Genomic DNA, 23,800 nt, shown 5'->3' with positions numbered 1-23,800 from the left:
GAGACCCTGAAGAAAAGATGTAGCCATAGAAACACTGGATATTCAACACCCAAAATCGCAATCGCCCTGTCTCACATTACCACAGCTTCACGTGATTGCCTGGATGAAATTGATGGAATTCCGGGATTGGAAGGAAGAGGGAGAACCAACCTAGAAACACAGCGAGGTGGAAAGGACACTCGCTAAGATCCTCCCACTTTAACTCACCTAATCAGTCTTCCCACAGAAAGGTGGGAAGGTGTTTATCAGCTGTAGGAGTTTCCTGGTAAAAATTTCAGGGTCACTCATGTATACTATAATATCACCTGCAAATAGGGAAAGTGTGGTTTCTTCCTTTCCCATTTGTATCCCCTTGATCTCCTTTTGTTGTCTTATTGCTCTAGCGAGAACTTCAAGTACTATATTGAATAAATATGGGGAGAGTAAACATCTTTGTCTTGATCCTGATTTTAGTGGAATTGTTTGAGTCTCTTCATTTAATTTGATGTTGGCTGTCAGCTTGCTGAAAATTGCCCGTATTACACTTACAAATATTCTATGTATTCCTGATCTCCCCAAGACCTTTGTCATGAAGGGGTGTTGGATTTTGTCAAAGGCTTTTTGAGCATCTAATTAAATGATCATGTGTAGTGGTATTATGTTCCCCCAAAATATTGTGCACCCTAATAAACTTATCTGGGGTCAGAAAATGGAACAGCCACTAGATACAGAGGCTAGAAAATGGTGGCATTCACACTTTTAATCCTAGCCTTCTGGAGGCATGGATCTCTGTGAGTTCAAGGCTACACTGGAAATAGCTAAGCATGGTGACTCACACCTTTAATCCCGGAAATCGAGCCTTTAATCCCAGGTAGTGATGACAGAAAGTAGAAAGATATACAAGGCGTGAAGTCCAGAAACTAGAAGCACTTGGCTGGTTAAACATTTGGCTGGATAATCTTTTAGGCTTCTAGTAGCAGTTCAGCTGAGATTCATTCTGGATGAGGACTCAGAGGCTTCAAGTCTAAGGAAACAGGATCAGCTAAGGAACTGGCAAGGTGAGGAAGCTATGGACTGTTCTGACTCTCTGATCTTCCAGCATTCACCCCAATAACTAGCCTCAGGCTTTACTTTATTAATAGGACCTCTAAGATTCATGCTACAGTCATGTTTTTTTTTCTTTCAGTTTGTTTATCTGGTGGCGTTCTTGCATCCTTAGAAAGAAGCTTACTTGATCACAATGGATAATTTTTTGCTGTGTTCTTGGATTCAGTTTGCCACTATTTTGTTGATTATTATTGCATCAATGTTCATGAGGGAGATTGGTCTGCAATTCTCTTTCTTTGTTACATCTTTGTGTGTTTGGGGTATCAGGCTAACTGTAGCCTCATAAAAAGAGTTTGGCAATGCTCCTTCTGTTTCTATTGTGTGGAACAATTCAAAGAGTATTGGTATTAGCTCTTCTTTGAAAATCTTGTAGAATTCTGTCCTGAAACCATCTGGTCCTGGGCTTTTTCTGGTTGGTAGATTTTAATGACCGTTTCTATTTCCTTAAGGGTTATAGGTCTATTTAAATTGTTTATCTGGTCTTGATGTAATTTTGGTATACGGTACCTATGGAGAAAATTGTCCATTTCTTTTAGATTTTCCAGTGTTGTGGAGTAGAGGTTTTTGAAGTATGACCTAATGATTCTCTGGATTTCCTCATTGTCTGTTGTTATGTATCCCTTTTCATTACTGATTTTGTTTATTTGGATGCTCTCTCTTTGCCTTTTGGTTAGTTTGGACAAGGGCTTGTCTATCCTGTTGATTTTCTCAAAGAACAAACTCTTTGTTTCATTGATTCTTTGTATTCTCTTTGTTTCCATTTTATTGATTTCAGCCCTTAATTTCATTATTTGCTGGCATCTATTCCTCCTGGGTGAGTTTGCTTCTTCTTGTTCTAGAGCTTTCAGGTGTGCTGTTAAATCATTAGTGTGAGATTTCTCCAACTTCTTTATGTTGGCATTTAGTGCTATGAATTTTCCTCTTATCACTGTTTTCATAGTGTCCCATAAGTTTAGGTATGTTGTACATTCATTTTCATTGAATTCTAGGAAGTCTTTAATTCTTTCTTTATTTCCTCCTTGACCCATTGGTGATTTGGTTGAGCATTATTCAGTTTCCATGAGTTTGTAGGCTTTCTGTAATTTTTGTTGTTGAAATCTAACTTAAGCCATGGTGGTCCAATAAAATAGAGGAGGTTATTCTCAAATATTATTAAGGACCCACTTTAATAATATTCTTCCCAGGGGACTAGAAGAGAAGCTATGAACAGTGAACATTATTTTGGGGAAATGAATCTGAGGAAACTAAGCTCTTTCTTTGTCTGTCTACTTTATTTCTCTGGGATAAAATCCTGTCTAGACAGCTACGGTTCTGTTTTCATGTCTTGCTTTTTTCTTTCCTGATTTCTCTCTATATTTATCCACTGTCCCCTCTAAGTTCTATCTTAATTCTCTCATCTTAATTCTGCCTCATCTAGGTCCTTCTCGTTTCATCCTTACTTATGTAGTACTTCTCTAGCTGGCTCTTTCTCATCTTCCATCTTGTCCTCAAGTTCTCTCCTCAAAATCTTCCTCTAAGTCTCCTTATACCTCTCAGTTTCCCCAAGTCTCTGAGGTATTCAGTTATAAACCCAAGCAATAGCAATCCTCTGGCAGAGCAAGTCATCAGGCTTGAATTCCTACAGCTTGGTACTGGCATAAAAACCGACATGTGGACCAATGGAATCGAATTGAAGACCCTGACATTAATCCGCACACCTATGAACAAATAATTTTTTACAAAGAAGCCAAAAGTGCACAATGGAAAAAAGAAAGCATCTTCAACAAATGGTGCTGGCAAAACTGGATATCAACATGTAGAAGGCTGCAAATAGATCCATATCTATCACCGTGCACAAAACTTAAGTCCAAGTAGTTCAAGGACCTCAACATAAATCCAGCTACTCTGAACCTACTAGAAGAGAAAGTAGGAAGTAGTCTTGAATGCATTGGCATAGGAGACCACTTTCTAAATAGAACACCAGTAGCACAGACACTGAGAGAAACAATCAATCAATGGGACCTCTTGAAACTGAGAAGCTTTTGTAGGGCAAAGGATACGGTCAACAAAGCAAAGCGACAGCCTACAGAATGGGAAAAGATCTTCACCAACCCCACATCTGACAGAGGACTGATATCCAGAATATATAAGGAACTCAAGAAATTAAGAAATTAAGAAATTAATTTATAGCCCAATTAAGAAATGGGCTATAGAACTAAACAGAGAATTCTCAACAGAGGAAACTCAAATGGCTGAAAGACATTTAAGGAATTGCTCAACATCCCTAATCATCAGGGAAATGCAATTCAAAACAACTCTGAGATACCACCTTATGCCTGTCAGAATGGCTAAGATCAAAAACACTGAAGACACCTTATGCTGGAGAGGATGTGGAGCTAGGGGAACTCTCCTCCACTGCTGGTGGGAATGCAAGCTTGTACAACCACTTTGGAAATCAATATGGCAATTTTTTAGAAAATTGGGAATCCATCTCCCCCAAGATCCAGCTATACCACTCTTGGGCATATACCCAAGGAATGCTCAACCACACCACAAGAGCACTTGTTCAGCTATGTTCATATCAGCGTTGTTTGTAATAGCCAGAACATGGAAACAACCTAGATGCCCTTCAACTGAAGAATGGATAAACAAAATGTGGTACATATACACAATGGAATACTACTCAGCAGAGAAAAACAATGACATCATGAGGTTTGCAGACAAATGGATGGATCTAGAAAAAATCATCATTTAGACAGTTGATTGGCCTGATCTGTTTGGGAGGCATCCAGGCAGTGGCACCGGGTCCTTTGCTCATTGCATGAGTCGGCTGTTTGAAACCTGGGGCCTATGCAGGGTCCCTTGGCTCGGCCTGGGAGGAGGGGACTGGACCTACCTGGACTGAGTCCACCAGGTTGATCTCAGTCTGTGGGGAAGGCTTTGCCCTGGAGGAGATTGGAATGGGGGGCGGGCTGGGGGGAAGGTGCGGGGGGCGGGAGGGAGGAGAACAAGGGAATCTGTGGCTGATATGTAGAACTGAATTGTATTGCAAAATAAAAATTAAAAAAAAAGTAGGGTCTCTGCTTAAATTACACAAGAAATGAAGCTATCCACCTGACCTAGGAGACAGGCATTGTTTCTATAAGGTTGTTACCTTAGTTCATGAGATTGTTTGGCCTTGGATGCTTGATAGGTATTTAGATAAAACACTGTTATGAGTTCTTGGAAGCACACATAGCATACAAGAAAATCATTGTAGGAACCATTTAACATATATATATACAAGAGCTAAAACATCACCAAGACTTCTTAAGCTATGGCTTGACCTTCAGAAAAATCCTTGACCTTTCCATGTAGTAGTTTCTGTGATAGTAGCTGAATTCCATTTTGTTTTCCTATGGCTTGCAGCAGTTCCAGTTTTTTCATTTAGTAAAAATAAGGAGAATGTTTAATTCTCTCTAGGGTAGCAAAAAACATAGAAAAATTTAAGTTTGGAGATGACTTGAAAAATGAAAACATGTTTAATTAATATTTATAATCAATAATCTATGTAAATGGCAAGTTGAGAATTAGTTTAGCATTCTATTAGGTGTAGTTGTATATAATAAGAATTTCTCTGTCCCCAGTAGGTAGCAGAGGAGTAACATAAAAAAATCTATTATTAGCTAGTATAGCATAATATGGTCAAATGTGTCTAAATACTATAATTGTGACTTATCAAAAAGAAATGATTAGTTTGGAACATAACTCTATCAATCTCTGATTAGTGGTATTAATTTGGCTAAATGGTATTTTAAAAGAGGCATTGTTAGATAAAGAGTTACTTGAGTTAGTCATGAGCAACTGTTGGACCAAGGTTGCAGTTGAAACTGACCTAATAATTTAAATTTGTAACCAAGGCAATATTGACCCATTTAGCTATGGGAGGACTGTAATAATCTGTGTCAGGGTATGCATAGCAAGACTTACAGATCAATTGTCAGAAGTACATGAGGAGAAAATCTGATAGTATATATATTTCAGGATCATGGGCAGAATTTGTACAATTAATAAAAGAGTGTTTTGTAAGGGCAGTCCAGCCCCTAGGCTGGAGAGTTCAGCACCAAAAGAGGGGTAAGTTACAAAGGGGCTGTAGAAATCATTCATGGTTACTTCCTGCTGATATGGGTCTGAAGCTGAGGGAATTGAAGGCTGGAATGCAGTGGAAACACAGGAAGAGCAGGCTGTTTCAGGCTCTGTAAGACATATGTAGCAGGATTTTCTGTCTCAGGTGCTACAGGGCATGATGCAGGGCTGAGCTGGACAGCATATCCATGTGGGCTGGAGGATGGAGGATGGGATGCAGAACTCCAGCTAGACAGCATGTCTGTGGTCCAGAGGATGACAGCCTGTAACTCTTTTAATGATAAGAATTTCTGCTGGAAACAAATATATGTTTTAGTGGTAGAACATGCAGCTGAGGAGTTTTAAGGAGGAAACTTTTTCTCTTAAGTGTACCTATGGAATAATAAATGCATAGTTTTAGCAGATGAGAGAAGAGGATATAGGGCCAGGGAGAGAGGGCATGATCCACTCACCCAGAGAAGAAAAAGAAAATTTGTGAATGGGACACATAAACTATAGTCAGATTGTGTTCCTCCTGATCCTTCTTTGCTTGTGAGAATTGGTCAGTTTTGATCTCCTGAAGAATTTTTTATAGTATTTTTATTTTATAATTAACTTAATTTCACATTTCAGCCAGAGATTCCCTGGTCCTCCCTCCTCCCACCTCCCACCCCTCTCCCCCAAACCACCCCCTATTCCCACTTCCTCCAGGGCAAACTCTCCCCTGGGGAGTCAGCCCAGCCTGGTAGACTCAGCCAAGGCAGGTTCAGTCCCCTCCTCCCTACACCACGGCTGAGCAAAGTGTCCCATCATAGGCCCCAGGTTCCAAAAAGCCAGTCTATGCACCAAGGACAGGTCCTGGTACCACTGTCTGGGAGCCTCCCAAACTGTTCAAACTAATTAACTGTCTCACTTATCCAGAGGGCCTGGTCCAGTTCCGTGGGGGTTCCTCTGCAATTGGTTTACAGTTCATGCATTTCCACTAGTTTGGCTATTTGTCCCTGCAGATGTAACCAACCGTCTTATTAAATAAGAAACACAGAACCAATGCAAAGAAGAAAGCCAAGAGGTCAGAGCTAAGAGCTAAAACCTTACCCTTCCTCCTGTGGTGGTCCCACCTCTCCGAAAGAGAGCTACTTCCTGTGTTAAAGTCTTTATAAAGACTTTCGGTTCTGCCTTCTCATTGGTTGTAAACCCGACCACATGACCGCCTCATCACTGCCTGTCTGTACAGACCTCCAGGTCTTCTATGGTTGGTATTGAGATTAAAGGCGTGTGTCTCCAGTGCTGGCTGTATCTCTGAACACACAGAGATCTACCTAGCTCTGCCTACCAAGTGCTGGGATTAAAGGCGTGCACCACCACCGCCCAGCTTTCCTGTGGCTTGCTAATAGTTCTGACCCCCGGGCAACTTTATTTATTAACATACCAATAACATTTTAGTACAAGATAAAATATCACCATATTTCCCCCTTTCTATTTTAATAAAAAGAAAAAAGGGAAAAGCTTATAACTAACATAAGAAAAACTATATACAAAAAGTACAATAACTATATACAATATATACAAGTAATAAATACCTAAACAATGTCTAGTCCATTCATATTTGACAAATTCAGAGAAAATAATTCCATTATCTATCCTATTTTGCTAAGTCCAAAATGTATTTAATCCACTTTCTATCCTAATTAATCTTCAACCTAACTAACTAATCTTCAACTGCCTCAGAGATCCAAGAAGGAAATAATATTAGCTAACAAAAATAAAAACAGGAAGTGCATGCAAGCAACTTCCAAAAAATTGTGAGTTGACAGAAACAGCCACCTGCCTGGACAGTCATCTGAGGTTTCTTTGCAGTGTTGGGGTATCATCTTCAGCCTATAGGCTTAGTGTATCTGACAGACTCAATTGTGGAGTAGGATGTACACAAGGTCAACAGTTCAACCTCACATTGAGTGAGAGCAGTCCATGTACCAGAAACACCTGAATTCTACTAGTGTCATGTCATGATTCAGGATTTTAATTCTGGAAATTGTTGATTTTTTTTTAATTCAGCTGTCCATTATTTTTGGCTATGTGTGTATGTGGCTTCATCTTAGCATCTCATTCTTCTCCACATCCCTCTATTAAATGCCATTCTACTATTGAGAGGCGTGAGCTTAGTTACTCTTCAAGAATAACTGTTTCAGCTGCTGTTCCATTGCACATCAGAAGCCATCGGCCCATTGCCTTTTCGGCTGCCTTCAAAGAAAAGGGTACTGTACATTTTCCGGATTGTGAAGGCCACTTCAGGGATGGTGCCATATTGTCCTGGCCTCAGAAGATGCCTTTTGATAAAGCCATAACCACACTTGTTTTGGCAAGAATCAGTAGTCCTTTGTTTCATGTCCTGTCTGTCCTGTTTGTCAGCAGTTGATTCGAGGATACTTTGTTGTCCAGTGGCCAACTTTTCCCACAATGAAAGTTAACTCCAATTGCAGTTTTTTCAATGCCCATATTTTCTCTGAAGTAGATTGGAACTGCCAGGAGCCAACATGTCTCATAGTCATAACAAAAAAGAAAAATTTTCTAAGTTATTAAAACATTTTAAATGCCATATTCTGTAGATCTCTGAAGGGTTTGAAGATGACCTGTCTATCTAAAATATATCTGCTCAACCTTGAAAACATACCTAATGTGACTACAAGTTCTATTATAATGTCTAACTACTAACTTTCATTTCTTTATATCCTAATAGTTGGTAATAATTACATTCAAGGATCAGAAAATTGCATTGTTAAATGAACGGTATAAGTACAATTAGAAATATACATATAGTATTTTCTAACAATATCAATTTCAATATATATAATTTGTATGCAATATAAAACAATCCAATCCAATGTAAAGTATTTAAAACTAGTAATTGTCTTTTTCTTTCCTTTTCTTTTTTTTAAACAAGAACCTTAAATCTAATCTCCTTTGCTTAGCCCTTTTCCTAACCCTTGACAATGACTTGTAACCAACCCCCTTAATCAATGAAAATTATCCCAGATCCAAAACCCATTAAAGGACCAAAAAAACCCACCCACCCGACACCACTTCTTTGGGAATGTGGGCATCGTATTCTTAAAATTGCTTCCTGCTGGGTATGGGTGAAGGAATCTTTATCCTGAAAGAAAAATTTTAGGTTAATTGTCAAATTCTAGGAAAGGTAACTATATCCTTCATTATCCAGTCTGTGTATAATGCCAAAGTTCAGGGTTTATCTCAAATCCTTATTCAAGTAGTCTTTGAGACTGGATCATCTCAGCTAGCCCTCTCAAAATTGCTCTCAGCACTTTGTAGTTCAAAGCTGATCTGTAGATGATGTTTGTCAGCTTAGTGATGTTATTATTGTCCATGTGGAATTGTTGTTGTTGTGTCTTCTTCCTGGAGACTTCAGTTGATGTTAGGCCTGGCCGTGAATTCCTGCAGAAAACTGGTAAGAGACTCAAACACAAAGACATATATATGCAGCTAATTGAAGCCTTTTTTCTTTCTAGAATTAGTTAGGACTCTATATGACAATTCATATCTTAACAAAGTTTAAAATTTATATACATATATATATATATATTAAACTTGTAAATTTTGATATAAAATTCATACCTTAAGAAAAGTTTAAAGACTCAGAATAGAATCAAAGAGTTGAGATTAGTAATAAAATAGTCCCTTAATTAATTTGGCTTTTCTCCTTTCCCATAGCAGAAGATGGCTCTTTTCCTCTGGCATAATACAGGGAGTTTGCATTTTCCTTTTAACAACATGCTTGAGTTTAAAGAAGGAGAGAGCCATTCTCCAGCTCCAAAGTCAGCTTTAAATTTTAATTGAACTGGGACTACAAGAAGACCAATAGTGTTAAATCTTTAGAGAAAAGCAGAAACAAACATTTAGGAAGACTTATAAAATTTTTTAGATAATATACCCATACGCCATTTCACTCTGTTTCCTGGGATAGATGATTTGTCCCTTTTCTTCGGTTGTCTCATTTGTCCAGTGTTCTTCAGATTCCTTAACCTTCATTCTCCTAAAAGACAAAAACAAAAGCCTTTCCCCAACACTAATTTTGGGGAGGTTCCTTTTTGGCAAGTTATTATCTGATTAAATGAAAAGGCATGTGTTACTGGTATAAGTTAGTTTAAACTGGATGTTCATGCTAGTTGATGAACTATCACCTCCTTTAATTAAGATGTCTCTCTTGTTCAAATCGAACCTTTATCAATTTTGATGGTACCCACAGCTTAGCTTCTCCTGTAGAAACAAAAGCAAAACCTTGTCCCCAATGTAACACATACCTGGTTTCCATTCTGAGGTCAGCACATCCTTAAAGTATATAGGCTGATTTAATTCTGTAGTTTTTTCTATTATCCAATGTCTCTCTGCAGGCCTTGTTCCTTTCTCATTGGCATTGAGAAAATATAAAGTTAATAGAGCATTATGTAGTCTATTTCTGGGGGGTTTGTTACCCCTTTCTGTTTATTTAGCATATCCTTTAGAGTTCTGTTTGATTTTTCTATAACTGCTTGACCTGTAGGATTATGTGGTATGCCTGTAATATGCTTTATATTGTAATAAGCAAAAAACTGTTTCATTTTAACAGAGACATATGCTGAAGCATTGTCAGTTTAATTTGTGCAGGTATACACATGATGGCAATAACTTCTAGCAAATGAGTGATTACAGAATCAGCTTTTTCAGAACTCAAAGCAGTTGCCCATTGAAATCCTGAATAAGTATCGATGGTGTGGTGTACATATTTCAATTTTCCAAATTCTGCAAAGTGAAACACATCCATCTGCTAGATTTCATTCCTCTGAGTACCCTTTGGATTACATTCTGCTGGTAATGGCGTTTGATTGTAGAAGGAACAAGTAGGACATTGCTTTACTATTTCTTTGGCTTGTTGCCAGGTTATGGAAAAATCCTTTTTTAAACCTTTACTATTGACATGATGTTTTTATGAAATTCTGAGGCCTCCAGCACATTTCCTATCAATAATTTATCAATCTCATCATTGCCTTGTACTAGAGGGCCTGGCAGACCAGTATGGGATCGGATGTAAGTTATATATAAAAGATGACTCCTTTTCATGATTGTATCTTGTAATTGAATGAATACTGAAGTTAATTCTGAAGCATCAAGGATAAATTCTGCAGTCTCAATATGTAATACTACTCTTTCAGCATACTGAGAGTCAGTTACTATGTTGAGAGGTTCTGAAAAATCCATTAATACCAACAGAATAGCATACAATTCTGATTTTTGAACTGAATTGTAAGGACTTTGAACCACTTTACTTAAATTTTCTGATTTGTAACCTGCCTTTCCTTGTTTGTTGGCATCTATATAAAATGTACAAACTCCAGATATGGGTTTTTCCCATACAATTCGAGGCAAGATCCAATCAGCTCTCTTTATAAGATCAATTCTATTGCTTTTGGGATATTTGCTGTTAATTTCTCCCAAAAAATTACTGCAAGTTTTTTGCCAAGGTTCACTTTCTATCCATAATTTTTCAATGTCCTCCTTAGTTAAAGGTACAACAATTTCTGCTGGGTCTATTCCTGCTAACTGATGAAGTGTCAATTTTCCTTTCCAAATCAAGTCAGAGATATTTTCCACATAAGTTTTTAATTTTTTATTTGGTTTATTTGATAAAAATATCCATTCCAATATAATATCTTCCCTCTGCATTAATATTCCTGTAGGAGAATGCCTAGAAGGTAAAATAACCAAAATGCAATCCAGCTTTGGATCAATAAGATCTACATGCCCTTCATGCACTTTCTTTTCTACCAAGGCCAATTCTTTCTCAGCTTCAGGTGATAATTCTTTTGGACTATTTAAGTCCTTGTCACCTTCTAAGGTTTTGAACAAATTATTCAGTTCATCATTTTTTACCCCAACAATAGTTCGTAGATGAGAAATGTCTCCAAATAATCTTTGAAAGTCATTAAGAGTCTCTAGTCGATCTCTCCTAATTTGCACCTTTTGGGGTCTAATTTTTTGTAGCTCTATTTTATATCCTAAATAATTAATAGAATCTCCTCTTTGTATCTTTTCAGGAGCAATTTGTAATCCCCAGCAAGGCAAAATTTTCTTTACTTCTTCAAACATTCTTTCTAAAGTATCTGCATTTGAGTCAGCTAGTAAAATATCATCCATATAATGATAAATTATAGATTTAGGAAATTTTTTACGTATCACTTCCAATGGCTGTTGTACAAAATATTGGCACAGCGTTGGGCTATTCAACATTCCCTGTGGAAGGACCCTCCATTGAAATCTTTTAACCAGTTGAGAATTATTATAATTAGGCACTGTAAAGCAAATCTTTCTCTGTCTTTTTCTTGCAAGGGTATTGAAAAGAAACAGTCTTTTAAATCAATAACTATGAGAGGCCATCCTTTTGGTAACAGAGTAGGCAAAGGAATTTCAGATTGTAGAGAGCCCATTGGCTGGATTAATTTGTTAATTGCTCTAAGGTCTGTTACCATTCCCCATTTACCAGATTTCTTTTTAATAACAAATACAGGAGAATTCCAAGGGCTAGTTGATTCTTCAATATGCTGAGCATTTAACTGCTCTTCTACCAGCTCTTCTAAAGCCTGGAATTTCTCTGTTGTTAAAGGCCATTGCTGAACCCATACAGGCTTGTCTGTTGACCATTTTAAAGGTAGAGCTGTTGGTGTTTTTGGAAGATTATCAGTTGTTGTGCCCTGTTCTTGTATAATATGGATGGCTGGTGAACACTCATTAGAATAATATCTTCTAATATTTCTCTCAGAAACATGTACTAGTTTTATGATTTGTTTCTGAGATTGGAGGGATGTTAATCTGAATATTCCATTGTTGCAACAAGTCTCGACCCCACAGGTACATAGCTATGTTAGCCACATATGGTTTTAATTTTCCTCTCTGTCTTTCTGGACCTATACATTCGAGCCATCTTGCACTCTGTTTCACTGGAGATAATGTCCCAATTCCCAACAGTTGAACGTTTACCTCCTGAAGAAGCCAAGTTGGATGCCAAAATTCTGGTGCAATTATGGTAATGTCTCCACCTGTGTCTACCAGACCAGACAACAAAACACCATTTATTTTTATTGTTAATTTTGGTCTTTGTTCATTAATAGAAGTTTACCAAAAAAATTTCTTTATGTTTTTTCCTGAATTTCCAATTCTCTCTGTTTCATCATCCCAACCAGCATGATTTATTCCAATAGGCATTTGGTTATTTAGTTGCTTTGAGTAGGGGTTTCCTCTACAACTGCAGGAAAGGTTTGAACTGGATTTACTGTGGGGGCCTGCCTGGGGCCCCTCTGGGAGTTTCCCGAAGACCAAGGCAAAGGATTACCCTGTCTGTCCCTTGTTGATCTACGTACGTTGGTCCAGTGTTTCCCCTTACCACACCTTCTGCATACTCCATAAGGAAGGGGCATTCTGTTGCCATTGTTCCTTGAAGAAACATTGTTTCTAGGAACAACCTGTTTACAGTCCCTTTTCAAATGTTTTTGTTTTCCACATCCAAAACATCTAAAGTTCCTCAAACCTTTTGAAATTGCTTCTCTTACCCACATATCATCATGGTCATGAGCCTCAACATTAACCGTATCTCTAATCCAATCTTCCAAGGATGCAGATCCTGCCTTTAACAGCCTGATTATTCTTTTGCATGCTGCATTTGCATTCTCAAAGGCCAAAGATTCAATTATTATCTGACTAGTCTCTGAATTCGGGACCATTCTCTTTACTGCTGAAGTCAATCTTTGTAAGAAATCTGTGAAAGATTCTTTTGGGCCCTGTATAACCTTTGTAAATGACTCAGTTTTTTTCCTGGTTCCTCAACTCTGTCCCATGCAATCAAGGCTGCCATTTGACATATAATTAGGGTTTAGACATCATATAAACATTGTGTTTGTACTGAAGCATATTGGCCTTCTCCAATAAGCTGATCCTGGCAGACTTGTATTCCTTTATCCCTCCATTGTTTTTCTATATTTTTAGTCTCCTCCTTGAACCATATTTTCCACTGGAGATTTTGTCCGGGCTCTGTGCCAGCTCCTGCCAGTCCTGTGGTAGAATCCTATTATAAGTTGACCAGGAGTTTAACATTTGATTTACATATGGGGAATGCATGCCATAAGGTGCTATGTATGGCTCCTTAAATCTTCATAAGTCTAACATTTCAATTGGAATCCAAGTATTTTGTCCATTCTCTTCACCAGGTAGCGGCTGTATGGCTACCGGACAAATTAAGGGTGATTGTGTGAAAACAGGCTTTCTTTCTGTAACCTTATGATCCAATTTTGAAACAAATTCACTGTTAATTACTTCTGTCTGAATTTGAATTTCTCTATAATTCATTTTTACAGGTTTAACAGGTTTTTCTAAGACGTATCCTGGCACTTAAATTGACTATCTTTTTAAATAGTAAAATGAGGATAAGAAAAGTAATAAACTGCATAATTCGATCAATATTAATCTTCTCATATAGTTGTTCCATTGTCAGACTGCCTAAAATTTCAGACAAAGCTCAATTTTCTTCCAGTGTACACATAAAGCCCAGTTTTTTTAATGTAGAAAAAAAATTCTCTTTTAAATAAATATCTTAATTGACTTACCAAGTCTGCGTAGATTAGTAGAAATCCGAGGTAATTTCAAAACAGCCACCTAGTGTCCGAGGTGTGAATCCAGAGAGAGAGAGAGAGAGAGAGAGAGAGAGAGAGAGAGAGAGAGAGCAAGAAAGCATAGCCACAAGTTCTGACTAAAAGCTTAAATCCAGCCACATTTTTCCCGCTTGAGCCGAGTCAAGTCTGGGCTTTGGCTTCCTTAAGCCCTGACCACATATGTTGGCTTTACGGCAGGAGCCCTGTTCGGCAGGGCAGGTCTGAGTTGTTTGTAGCACCGGCTTTAAGCAAGTAACTCCAGCTGCGGGTCAGTCAGACCTGGGCCCGAGCTAGGGAGACAGGCCACCCAGGCCAGAAACCAGACCTGCCGCCAAGCCAAGCCAAGCAGTTTTTAATGGATTCTTGTCACATTGGGCACCAAATGTAGATGTAACCAACCATCTTATTAAATAAGGTACAAAAAACCAATGCAAAGAAGAAAGCCAAGAGGTCAGAGCTAAGAGCTAAAACCTTACCCTTCCTCCTGTGGTGGTCCTACCTCTCCGAAAGAGAGCTACTTCCTGTGTTAAAGTCTTTATGAAGACTTTCAGTTCTGCCTTCTCATTGGTTGTAAACCCGACCACATAACCACCTCATCACTGCCTGTCTGTACAGACCTCCAGGTCTTCTATGGTTGGTATTGAGATTAAAGGCGTGTGTCTCCAATGCTGGCTGTATCCCTGAACACACAGATCTACCTAGCTCTGCCTACCAAGTGCTGGGATTAAAGGCATGCACCATCACCACCCAGCTTTTCTATGGCTTGTTAATAGCTCTGACCCTTGGGCAACTTTATTTATTAACATACAAATAACATTTTAGTACAAAATAAAATATCACCATATGTTCCTGTGCTTTTTCCAATCATGGTCTCAATATCTATTGCTCATACAATCCCTCCTCTCTCTCTCTCTCTCTCTCACCAATTGAACTTCTACCTGGGGCTCATCCATGGATCTCTGCATCTGCTTCCATCAGACACTGGATGAGAGTTCTACCATAACAGCCAGGGTGTTCGGCCATCTGATCACCAGAGCAGGTCAGATCAGGCACCCTCTCGATCATATCCAGTAGTCTACTGTGGAGGTATCTTTGTGGATTTCTGGGGACTTCTCTAGCACTCTGCTTCTTTCTATTCCCATGAGGTCCTCATTCATCATGGTATCTCACTCTGTGTTCTCACACTCTGCTCCTGATCCAGCTGTGACCTTCCTCTCCCCTAAGCTCTCTTTTCCCTGACCCTTGCCCTCCATTCACCCCCTCCCCCAGTTTGCTTGTGTAGATCTCATCCATTTCTCTGTCATTGGGCAATCCCTGTGTCTTTCTCAGGATTCTCTTTACTAGGTAGCCTCCATGGAGTTGTGAGTTGCAGTCTGGTTATCCTTTGCTTTACATCTAGTATCAACTTAGGAGTGTGTACATACCGTGTTTGTCTTTCTGAGTCTGGGTTACCTCACTCAGGATGATTTTTTCTAGTTCCATCCATTTGCCCACAAACCTCATGATATCATTGTTTTTTCTCAGCTGAGTAGTACTCCACTGTGTATATGTACCATGATTTGTTTATCCATTCTTCAGTTGAAGGGCATCTAGGTTGTTTTCAGGTTCTGGCTATTATGAATAATGCTACTATGAACATAGTTGAGCATGTGTCCTTGTGGTATGATTGATCATTCCTTTGATATATGCTCAAGAGTGGTATAGCTGAGTCTTGAGGGAGGTTGATTCCCAATTTTCTAAGAAAGCACCATATTGATTTCCAAAGTTGGTCTACAAATTTGCATTCCTACCAACAGTGGAGGAGTATTCCCCTTGCTCCACATCCTCTCCAACATAAGCTGTCTTCAGTGTTTTTGATGTTAGCCATTCTGACAGGCATAAGGTGGTGTCTCAGAGTCGTTTTGATTTGCATTTCTCTGATGACTAAGGATGTTGAGCAATTCCTTAAATGTCTTTCAGCCATTTGAGCTTCTTCTAATGAGAATTCTCTGTTTAGCTCTATAGCCCATTTTTTAATTGGATTGTTGTGTATTTTGATGTCTAATTTCTTGAGTTCTTTATATATTCTGGATATCAGCCCTCTGTCAGAAGTGGGGTTGGTGAAGATCTTTTCCCATTCTGTAAGCTATCACTTTGTCTTGTTGACCATGTCCTTTGCCCTACAAAAGCCTCTCAGTTTTAAGAGGTCCCATTTGTTAATTGTTTCTCTCAGTGTCTGTGCTACTGGTGTTATATTAAGGAAGTGATCTCTGGTACCAATGAGTTCAAGACTACTTCCTACTTCCTCTTCTATCAGGTTCAGAGTAACTGCATTTATGTTGAGGTCTTTGATCTACTTGTACTTAAGTTTTGTGCATGGTGACAGATACAGATCTATTTGTAGTCTTCTACATGTTGACATCCAATTATGTCAGCATCATTTGTTGAAGATGCTTTCTTTTTTCCATTGTACAGTTTTGGCTTCTTTGTCAAAAATCATATGTTCATAGGTGTGCAGATTAGTGTCAGGGTCTTCAGTTCAGTTCCATTGGTCCACATGTTGGTTTTTTTGCCAGTACCAAGCTGTCTTCATTACTGTAGCTCTACAGTAGAGATTGAAGTCAGGGATTGTGATACCGCCACAAGTTGTTTTATTGTACAGGATTCTTTTGCTGTCCTGAGTTTTCTGTTTTTCCCTATGAAGTTGAGTATTGTTTTTTAGGTCTGTGAAGAATTGTTTTGGGATTTTGATGGGGATTGCATTGAATCTGTAGATTGCTTTTGGTATGATTGCCATTTTTACTATGTTAATCCTACCTATCCATGAGCATGGGAGATCTTTCCATTTTCTGACATCTTCTTCAGTTTCTTTCTTCAGGGACTTAAAGTTCTTGTCAAACAGGTCCTTTGCATATTTAGTTAGAGTTACCCCAAGGTATTTTATATCATTTGTGGTTATTGTAAGGGGTGATGTTTCTCTGATTTCTTTCTCAGGCCTTTGTCATTTGTATATAGGAGGGCTACTGATTTTTTTGAGTTAATTTTGTGTTCTGCTATATTGCTGGAGGTGTTTATAAGCTGTATGAGTTCCTTCGTCAAATTTTTGGGTTCACTTATGTATACTATCATGTCATCTGCAAGTAGTGAAAGCTTGACTTCTTCCTTTCCAGTTTGTATCCCCTTGATCTCCTTACGTTGGCTTATTGCTCTGGATAGAAATATATTGAATAAGTATGGAGAGAGTGGACAGCCTTGTCTTGTTCCTGATTTTAGTGGAATCGCTTTGATTTCCTCTCCATTTACTTTGATGTTGACTATTGGCTTGTTGTAAATTGCCTTTATTATGTTTAGGAATGTTCCCTGTATTCCTAATCTCTCCAAGACCTTTATCATGAAGGGGTGTTGGATTTTGTCAAAGGCGTTTTTAGCATCTAGTGAGATGGTCATGTGGTCTTTTTCTTTCAGTTTGTTTATATGGCATATTACATTGATGGACTTTTGTATGTTGAACCACCCTTGCATCCCTGGGATGAAGCCTACTTGATCATGGTGAATAATTGTTTTGATATGTTCTTGGAGTTTGTTTGCCAGTATTTTATTGAGTATTTTTGCATCAATGTTCATGAGGGAGAGTGGTCTGTAGTTCTCTTTCTTTGTTGCATCTTTGTTTGGCTTTGGAATCAGGGTTAATTGTAGCTTCATAGAAGGAGTTTGATAACATTCCTTTTGTTTCTATTGTGTGAAACAATTTAAAGAGTATCGGCATTATCTACTCTTTGAAGATCTGGTAGAATTCTGTGCTGAAACCATCTGGTCCTGGGCTTTTTTAGTTGGGAGACTTTTTATGACAGTTTCTATATCCTTAGGGGTTACTGGTCTATTTAAATTGTTTATCTGGTGTTGATTTAACTTGGTGTGTGGTACCTATCCAGAAAATCATCCATTTCTTTCAGATTTTCCAATGTTGTGGAGTACAAGTTTTTGAAGTACGATCTGATGATTCTTTGGATTTTCTCACTGTCTGTTGTTATGTCTCGCTTTTCATTTCTGATTTTGTTAATTTGGATTCTCTCTCTCTCTCTCTCTCTCTCTCTCTCTCTCTCTCTCTCTCTCTCTCTCTCTGCTGTTTGGTCAATTTCGATAAGGGCTTGTCTATCTTGTTGATTTTCTCAAAGAACAAATTCTTTGTTTCATTGATTCTTCATATTGTTCTCTTTGTTTCTATTTTATTGATTTCAGCACTCAATTTGATTATTTGCTGGTGTTTGTTTCTCCTTGGTGAGTTTGCTTCTTTTTGTTCTAGAGTGTTTAGGTGTGCTGTTAAGTCGCTAGTGTGAGATTTCTCTATCTTCTTTTTGTGGGCATTTAGTGCTATGAATTTTTCTTTTAGCACTGTTTTCATAGTGTCCCATAATTTTGGGTATGTTGTACATTCATTTACATTGAATTCTAGGAAATCTTTAATTTCATTCTTTATTTCTTCCTTGACCCATTGGTGATTCAATTGGGCATTATTCAGTTTCCATGAGATTGTAGGCTTTCTGTAATTTTTGTTGTTGTTGAAATCTAACTTTAAGCTGTGGTGGTCTGATAAGATACAAGAGGTTATTTCAGTTTGTTTTTTTTTTTTTTATCTTTTGAGATTTGTTTTGTGACCAAGCATGTGGTTGATTTTCAAGAAGGTTCCATGGGGTGCTGAAAAGAAGGTATATTCTGTTGTGTTAGAGTGGAATATTCTGTAGATATCTATTAAGTCCATTTGAGTCATAATGTCTGTTTGTTCCCTATTTCTCTGTTAAATTTCTGTCTGGCAGACCTGTCCATTGCTGAGAGTAGGGTGTTGAAGTCTCCACTACTAGTGTATGGGGTTTAATGTGCAATTTAAATTTTAGTAATGTTTCTTTTACAAATATGGGCACTCTTGTATTTGGGACATAGACATTCAGGATTGAGATTTCATCTTATCGAATTTTCCCTGTGATAAATATGTAATGTCCTTCCCAATCTGTTTCGATTGATTCTAGTTTGAAGCCTATTTTATTAGATATTAGGATAGTTATACCAGCTTGCTTCTTAAGTCCCTTTGATTGGAAAGTCTTTTCCCAGCCTTTTATTCTGAGGTAGTGTCTGTCTTTGAAGTTGAGGTATGTTTCTTGTATGCAGCAGAAGGATGTATCTTGTTTTTGTATCCATTCTGTTAGCCTGTGTCTTTTTATAGGTGAATTGAGACCATTGATAGTAATGGATATTAATGACCAGTGATTGTTAATTCCTATTATTTTTTGGTTGTAGTGTTGTAAATTTCCCTTCTTTGGTATTTGTTGGTGTGGTATCTATTGCCTGTGTTTTCATGGGTGTATCTAACTTCCTTAGGTTGAATTTTTCCTTCTAGTGCTTTCTGTAGGGTTGGATTTGTGGAGAGATATTGTTTAAATATGGTTTTATCATGGAATATTTTGTTTACTCTGTCTATGTTGATTCAGAGTTTTGTTGAGTATAATAGTCTGGTTGCCATCCATGGTCTCTTAGTGTCTGCAGTCTGTCTGGCCATTGTGATAGAGGCGATACCTCAAATGTGGTTTTCTCTTTCCATGTGAATTTAGTCTGTCAAATAGACAAAAACTAAGCAGCATGTCGTTATTGGTCACCGGTTCCTCTTTCCTTAAAAGAAATGTCAGGTCTTTTTCTTCTTTTTGGATTGAGCTGCTTGTGGTTTTTATTGTTACTATTGTTGAACTGTGAGAGTTCTTTATATATTGTGGCCCATGTTCAAATGTACAATACGTAACATTTTTTGGCACTTGAAAATGATCTTTCCACTTTGTTGATCCATGGTCTTTTACTTGTTAATAGTGCTTTATCTGGGGTCCCAACTGTACATAGTCTGGAGAAATAGAGTGAGATCTTTGACATCTGTATACAAGACATAATGGTTAAGTCAACTATTTCACATTCACTACCCCATTTATCTCCCATTCATTATGGTGAGACATTGGAAATTTGTCTTGGCTACTCTGAAATACACTGCCATTGACTACAATCTTCTATGGGTTACTTCTAACCTGCTCCTCTCTCCAATGTGAAATTTACATCTTGCTACTGACAGCTCCTTGGTGGTTCCTTCCCACAGCCAGTTTTGCCTATCTATTTATTTATTTATTTATTTATTTATTTATTTATTTATTTATTTATTTTACAGTGTTCTGCCTGCACACCAGAAAAAGGCAACATATTTCATTATAGATGGTTGTAAGCCACCATGTGGTTGTTGGGAATTGAACTCAAGACCTCTAGAAGAGATGCCAGTGCTCTTAACCCCTGAGCCATCTCTCCATACCCAGTCCAGGGATTATCTCTTGCAGGCAAATACTAATAGACACTGCTTGGTGGAAGGTCAGATCATTGTTCACATTTAAGGTTAACTTGCAGGCATAGCAATGATCATTTATCATGTATCCTATTATAGGGAAACTGAGACAGGAAACACAGTCACTGAGTCAGGGTCACGTAGGCCATCAGTGGCACAAGCTATCTGTCCAAAACTAAATCTCCAGGTTTCCATCCTGGAGACCTACTAGGTGGTCTTTGCTCTTCTGATCATTTCATAGAGTCAGGATTCGTATAGGGTTCCCAGATTCATGTCAATCACCTTCAAACACCTGACAAGAACAACCCACCTGTGGCCAAGCCTGACCTAAATGTCAGACAGATCCTGAGCTGTATGAGATCTCTGACAGGCTGTCAGGTTTCTCAGGGAAGCTCAATTGGAAGACTAATCATAGCCTATCTGTAGGACAGCCCTGGACAGCAAAGGCTTGGAGAGCACTGTTCTACGCTGAGTAGTGGAGGACAGTGCAGCTGGAGGGACTTGAACCTTGTATCTCAAAGCAGGCAATGGGTCAGTGAGGACCAGGAGATAAAATGAGGTCTCTGATTCCAAGTCTTGAGTCTGACCATCACCAAACGCTGCAGCCCAGTTCTCTCATGAGAAAGTCCTTGATTCTCTCATACACAGCACAGGAGGCCCCATTATCTCTGAGCACTCAGCCACTCCATCTGCTTTTAATTTGCTTCCTGACTGATTCCTTAAGGATCAGGGTTGGTGGAGAGATAAGAGACTATCTTTGGTTGAAAGACACCCTTGCAAGAACCAGAGGTACTACACAGGGCAATCTTCTCTCTGTGGTTAGCACTGCAATTGATACCCAAGGCCAAAATCACAACCAGCAATTCCAATCCCATGGAGGTTGAGGACTCAGTAGCATTAATGTGTGAGCCTATGACTCAGAACATAATCTACCTTGGAGGATAAATGACCAAAGCCTCTCAGAAGAGGACAGGCTAAAGCTCTCTGAAGACAACAGGACTCTCACTTTACTCAGTGTTGTGAAGACTGATACAGGACCCTATGAATGTGACCTGGAACTCAGTGAGTGCCTCCCCAAGTGACCCATTCACTCTGAACATTACATGTAAGTATTTTCTGATTCATCCTGGCCCCAACTACCTAAATACAGAGAGCTAGAGCTACCATACTCAGTCCTGGTCCCCTTGGATTCATGATACAGACCTACCATACAGATACCTAGGCTGCCAGGGCAGCCTGGCCCAGCCCAAGCATATGTGGACAGGCACAGCATTAAGCTTGAATGAGCTGCAGGGACTTCTGCCTAGAGAGGCTCATGGTGATGGAGACAGGGAACATGTTAGACTCAGGCTCAGTGCACATATGAGTATGCAGAGGGGATGTTTGTGTGTTGTGCTTGAGATAGATCAGGGCTTGTGCATGCTGAATGAGTACTCTTCCACTAATCTGCACTCCAATTCTGGTGGAAATCTGCTTAATTAAGGTTAAAACACAACTCAAAGAGATACTATGGCTGTCTAGAGACCAGGATTTCCCTTTCCCTCTGCTGACATCATGTGTGGCTTTGTTCTGTTTGCTCCAGATGGTCCAAATGTCTCGATCAGATCCCACTCAAATATTCATTTCCATTCAAAGACAAACCTCAGCCTCTCCTGCCACACAGCTCCAGTCATTCTCCCAAGAGCTCTTTATCCCCAACATCAATACTAATAATAACAGATCCTATTCCTGCTTCATCTATAACTTTTTCCCTGGAGTAAATTAGACCACAGTCAAGAACATTACAGTCCTTAGTAAGTGGATCTCTGAAATATCAGCACCAGGTTTGGAGTGGAGTCTTTTGGCTTTCTGGGAAGGTGCAGAAGCTTTTAATTTCCAGCCCATATCTATGGGAACAAGCAAAACTCAGTCTTCCTCAAGCCTTCTGCTCCATCCCTATGTCTAATGGCCTCCTGGTTCTCTGGTTTCTGGCTGAGAGGGATGGAGCTTGCAATGTGAGAAGGAGGTTCTCCCAGTCTTGGAAAGCCTTTGGTTGTGTGAAGGACTTTCCAGGGTTAGGAGAACCTCAAGATCAAGATTTCTTTCTGTGCCTAATACAACCTTTCCTGTCCTCTCCATTTTCATTTTCTGACCTCCATGATGTAGAAGGAGCACCCAGTGATTTCAATGGTGCTCACATTCTTTTTCTCCAAATGTGAGGAAAAAAATCTCCCACAGATTCAGACTAGACCTCTGATCCCAGGTCTGCTCCTGTCTCATGGGTCAGATGGGTGACTCAAGTCTGACTCCAGGGAATGGGAAGAGTGGGTATAGAAGGTGCCTGGGAGCCCTGTTCTGAGTCAGGGTGAACCGTGTCACTGACAGTTGATGATGTTCTTTTGCTTACTCTTCAAGGTCCAAAAAACAAATGTCAGCTGAGTGTGGTGGCACACACCTTTGATGCCAGCACTGAGGAATGAGAGGGAGGTAGATAGTGTGAGTTGGAGGCCAGACTGGTCTACATAGCAAGTTCCAATCAAGCTAGGACTGTACATTGAGACCCTGTCTCAAAAAAATCAGTACTGAGAATTAGAGTGGCAGGCTTTGTTCAGCACTGTGATTATTCACTTCTTCTCTGTAGTATTTAATCCATATCCATGGGGCAGGAAATACATTTTTTTCTACAAACAGAAAATCTTCAGCCAGGGATTTCTCCCAGTCCTAGGTCTAGCCTTTAACACCTTTAAGATTATGTGGGCCATCTTAACCCCATGACAAATTATTTAATAAAAGACAAACAGAAGGCTATTTCATAAAAGAGGGACCTGACTGTTCACAGTTACCAAAAGTGTGAGCAAGAATTCCCACAAAAATCATTGGGAAATACATTCCCTCCACCATGAGATTTCTGGACATGTGGTGTAAAGAGGATCCAGTTTAGAATCTACACAAACACCCTGAGTCAGTTTCACTGTGGGTGATCTTGGTAGGAGTAAGACTCAGCTCTCTCCTTACAGAACATATCTTGAAACCAAACATATGATCTTGCAGAGGGCCACTTCATTCTATGGGCCCTGTGAGCTGGATGAGATCTCTGAGGGTGAAGGACTCTCAGCTGTTCCCCTCCATTATTTATCCACAGATCCAGTGACTCTACCCTTCATCCAAGTCACCAACACCACACTCAAAGATATGATCTCTGTGTTCCTCACCTGCTTGTCAAATGACACGGATATCTCCATCCATTGGTTTTTCAAAGGCCACACTGTGGAGCTCACAGACAGGGTAAGGCTGTCCCAGGACAACAGCACCCTCCAAATAGACTCTGTGAAGAGTGAGGATTCCGGGGACTATCAGTGTGACGTATCCAATCAAATCAGTTCCAAGAGGAGTGACCCCATCCAGCTGGACATAATACGTAAGTGACCTCTGTTCCCTCCTTACTCCATAGTGTTGGGGTGGGGGCAATTTCTTTATCAACAGAGTACAGAATGGGTAAAAGTCACAAGAAGGAAAAACATGGTTCAAGATACAGCCAGCACGGTGATGGATGCATGTTAATCTCATGATAACACACCAAGCAAGCTGAGCACAGTGCTGCATGCCTTTAACCCCA

General features: G+C 39.2%; 1 protein-coding gene across 1 annotated transcript in view; it reads left to right on the top strand.

Annotated features, from left to right (window-relative positions):
• Positions 1–23,800, top strand: part of LOC131895276 (carcinoembryonic antigen-related cell adhesion molecule 1-like) — a 54,322-nt gene that overhangs the window by 8,207 nt on the left and 22,315 nt on the right. Inside the window, exon 3 of the mRNA XM_059245745.1 lies at positions 23,327–23,602. Within this exon, the coding sequence (XP_059101728.1) occupies positions 23,327–23,602 (276 nt within the window). The remainder of the gene's footprint in view (positions 1–23,326; positions 23,603–23,800) is intronic.

The sequence above is a fragment of the Peromyscus eremicus genome, chromosome 1 (assembly GCF_949786415.1).
Source record: "Peromyscus eremicus chromosome 1, PerEre_H2_v1, whole genome shotgun sequence".
NCBI lineage: Eukaryota > Metazoa > Chordata > Mammalia > Rodentia > Cricetidae > Peromyscus > Peromyscus eremicus.
This window is presented reverse-complemented; position numbering and strand designations above follow the sequence as displayed.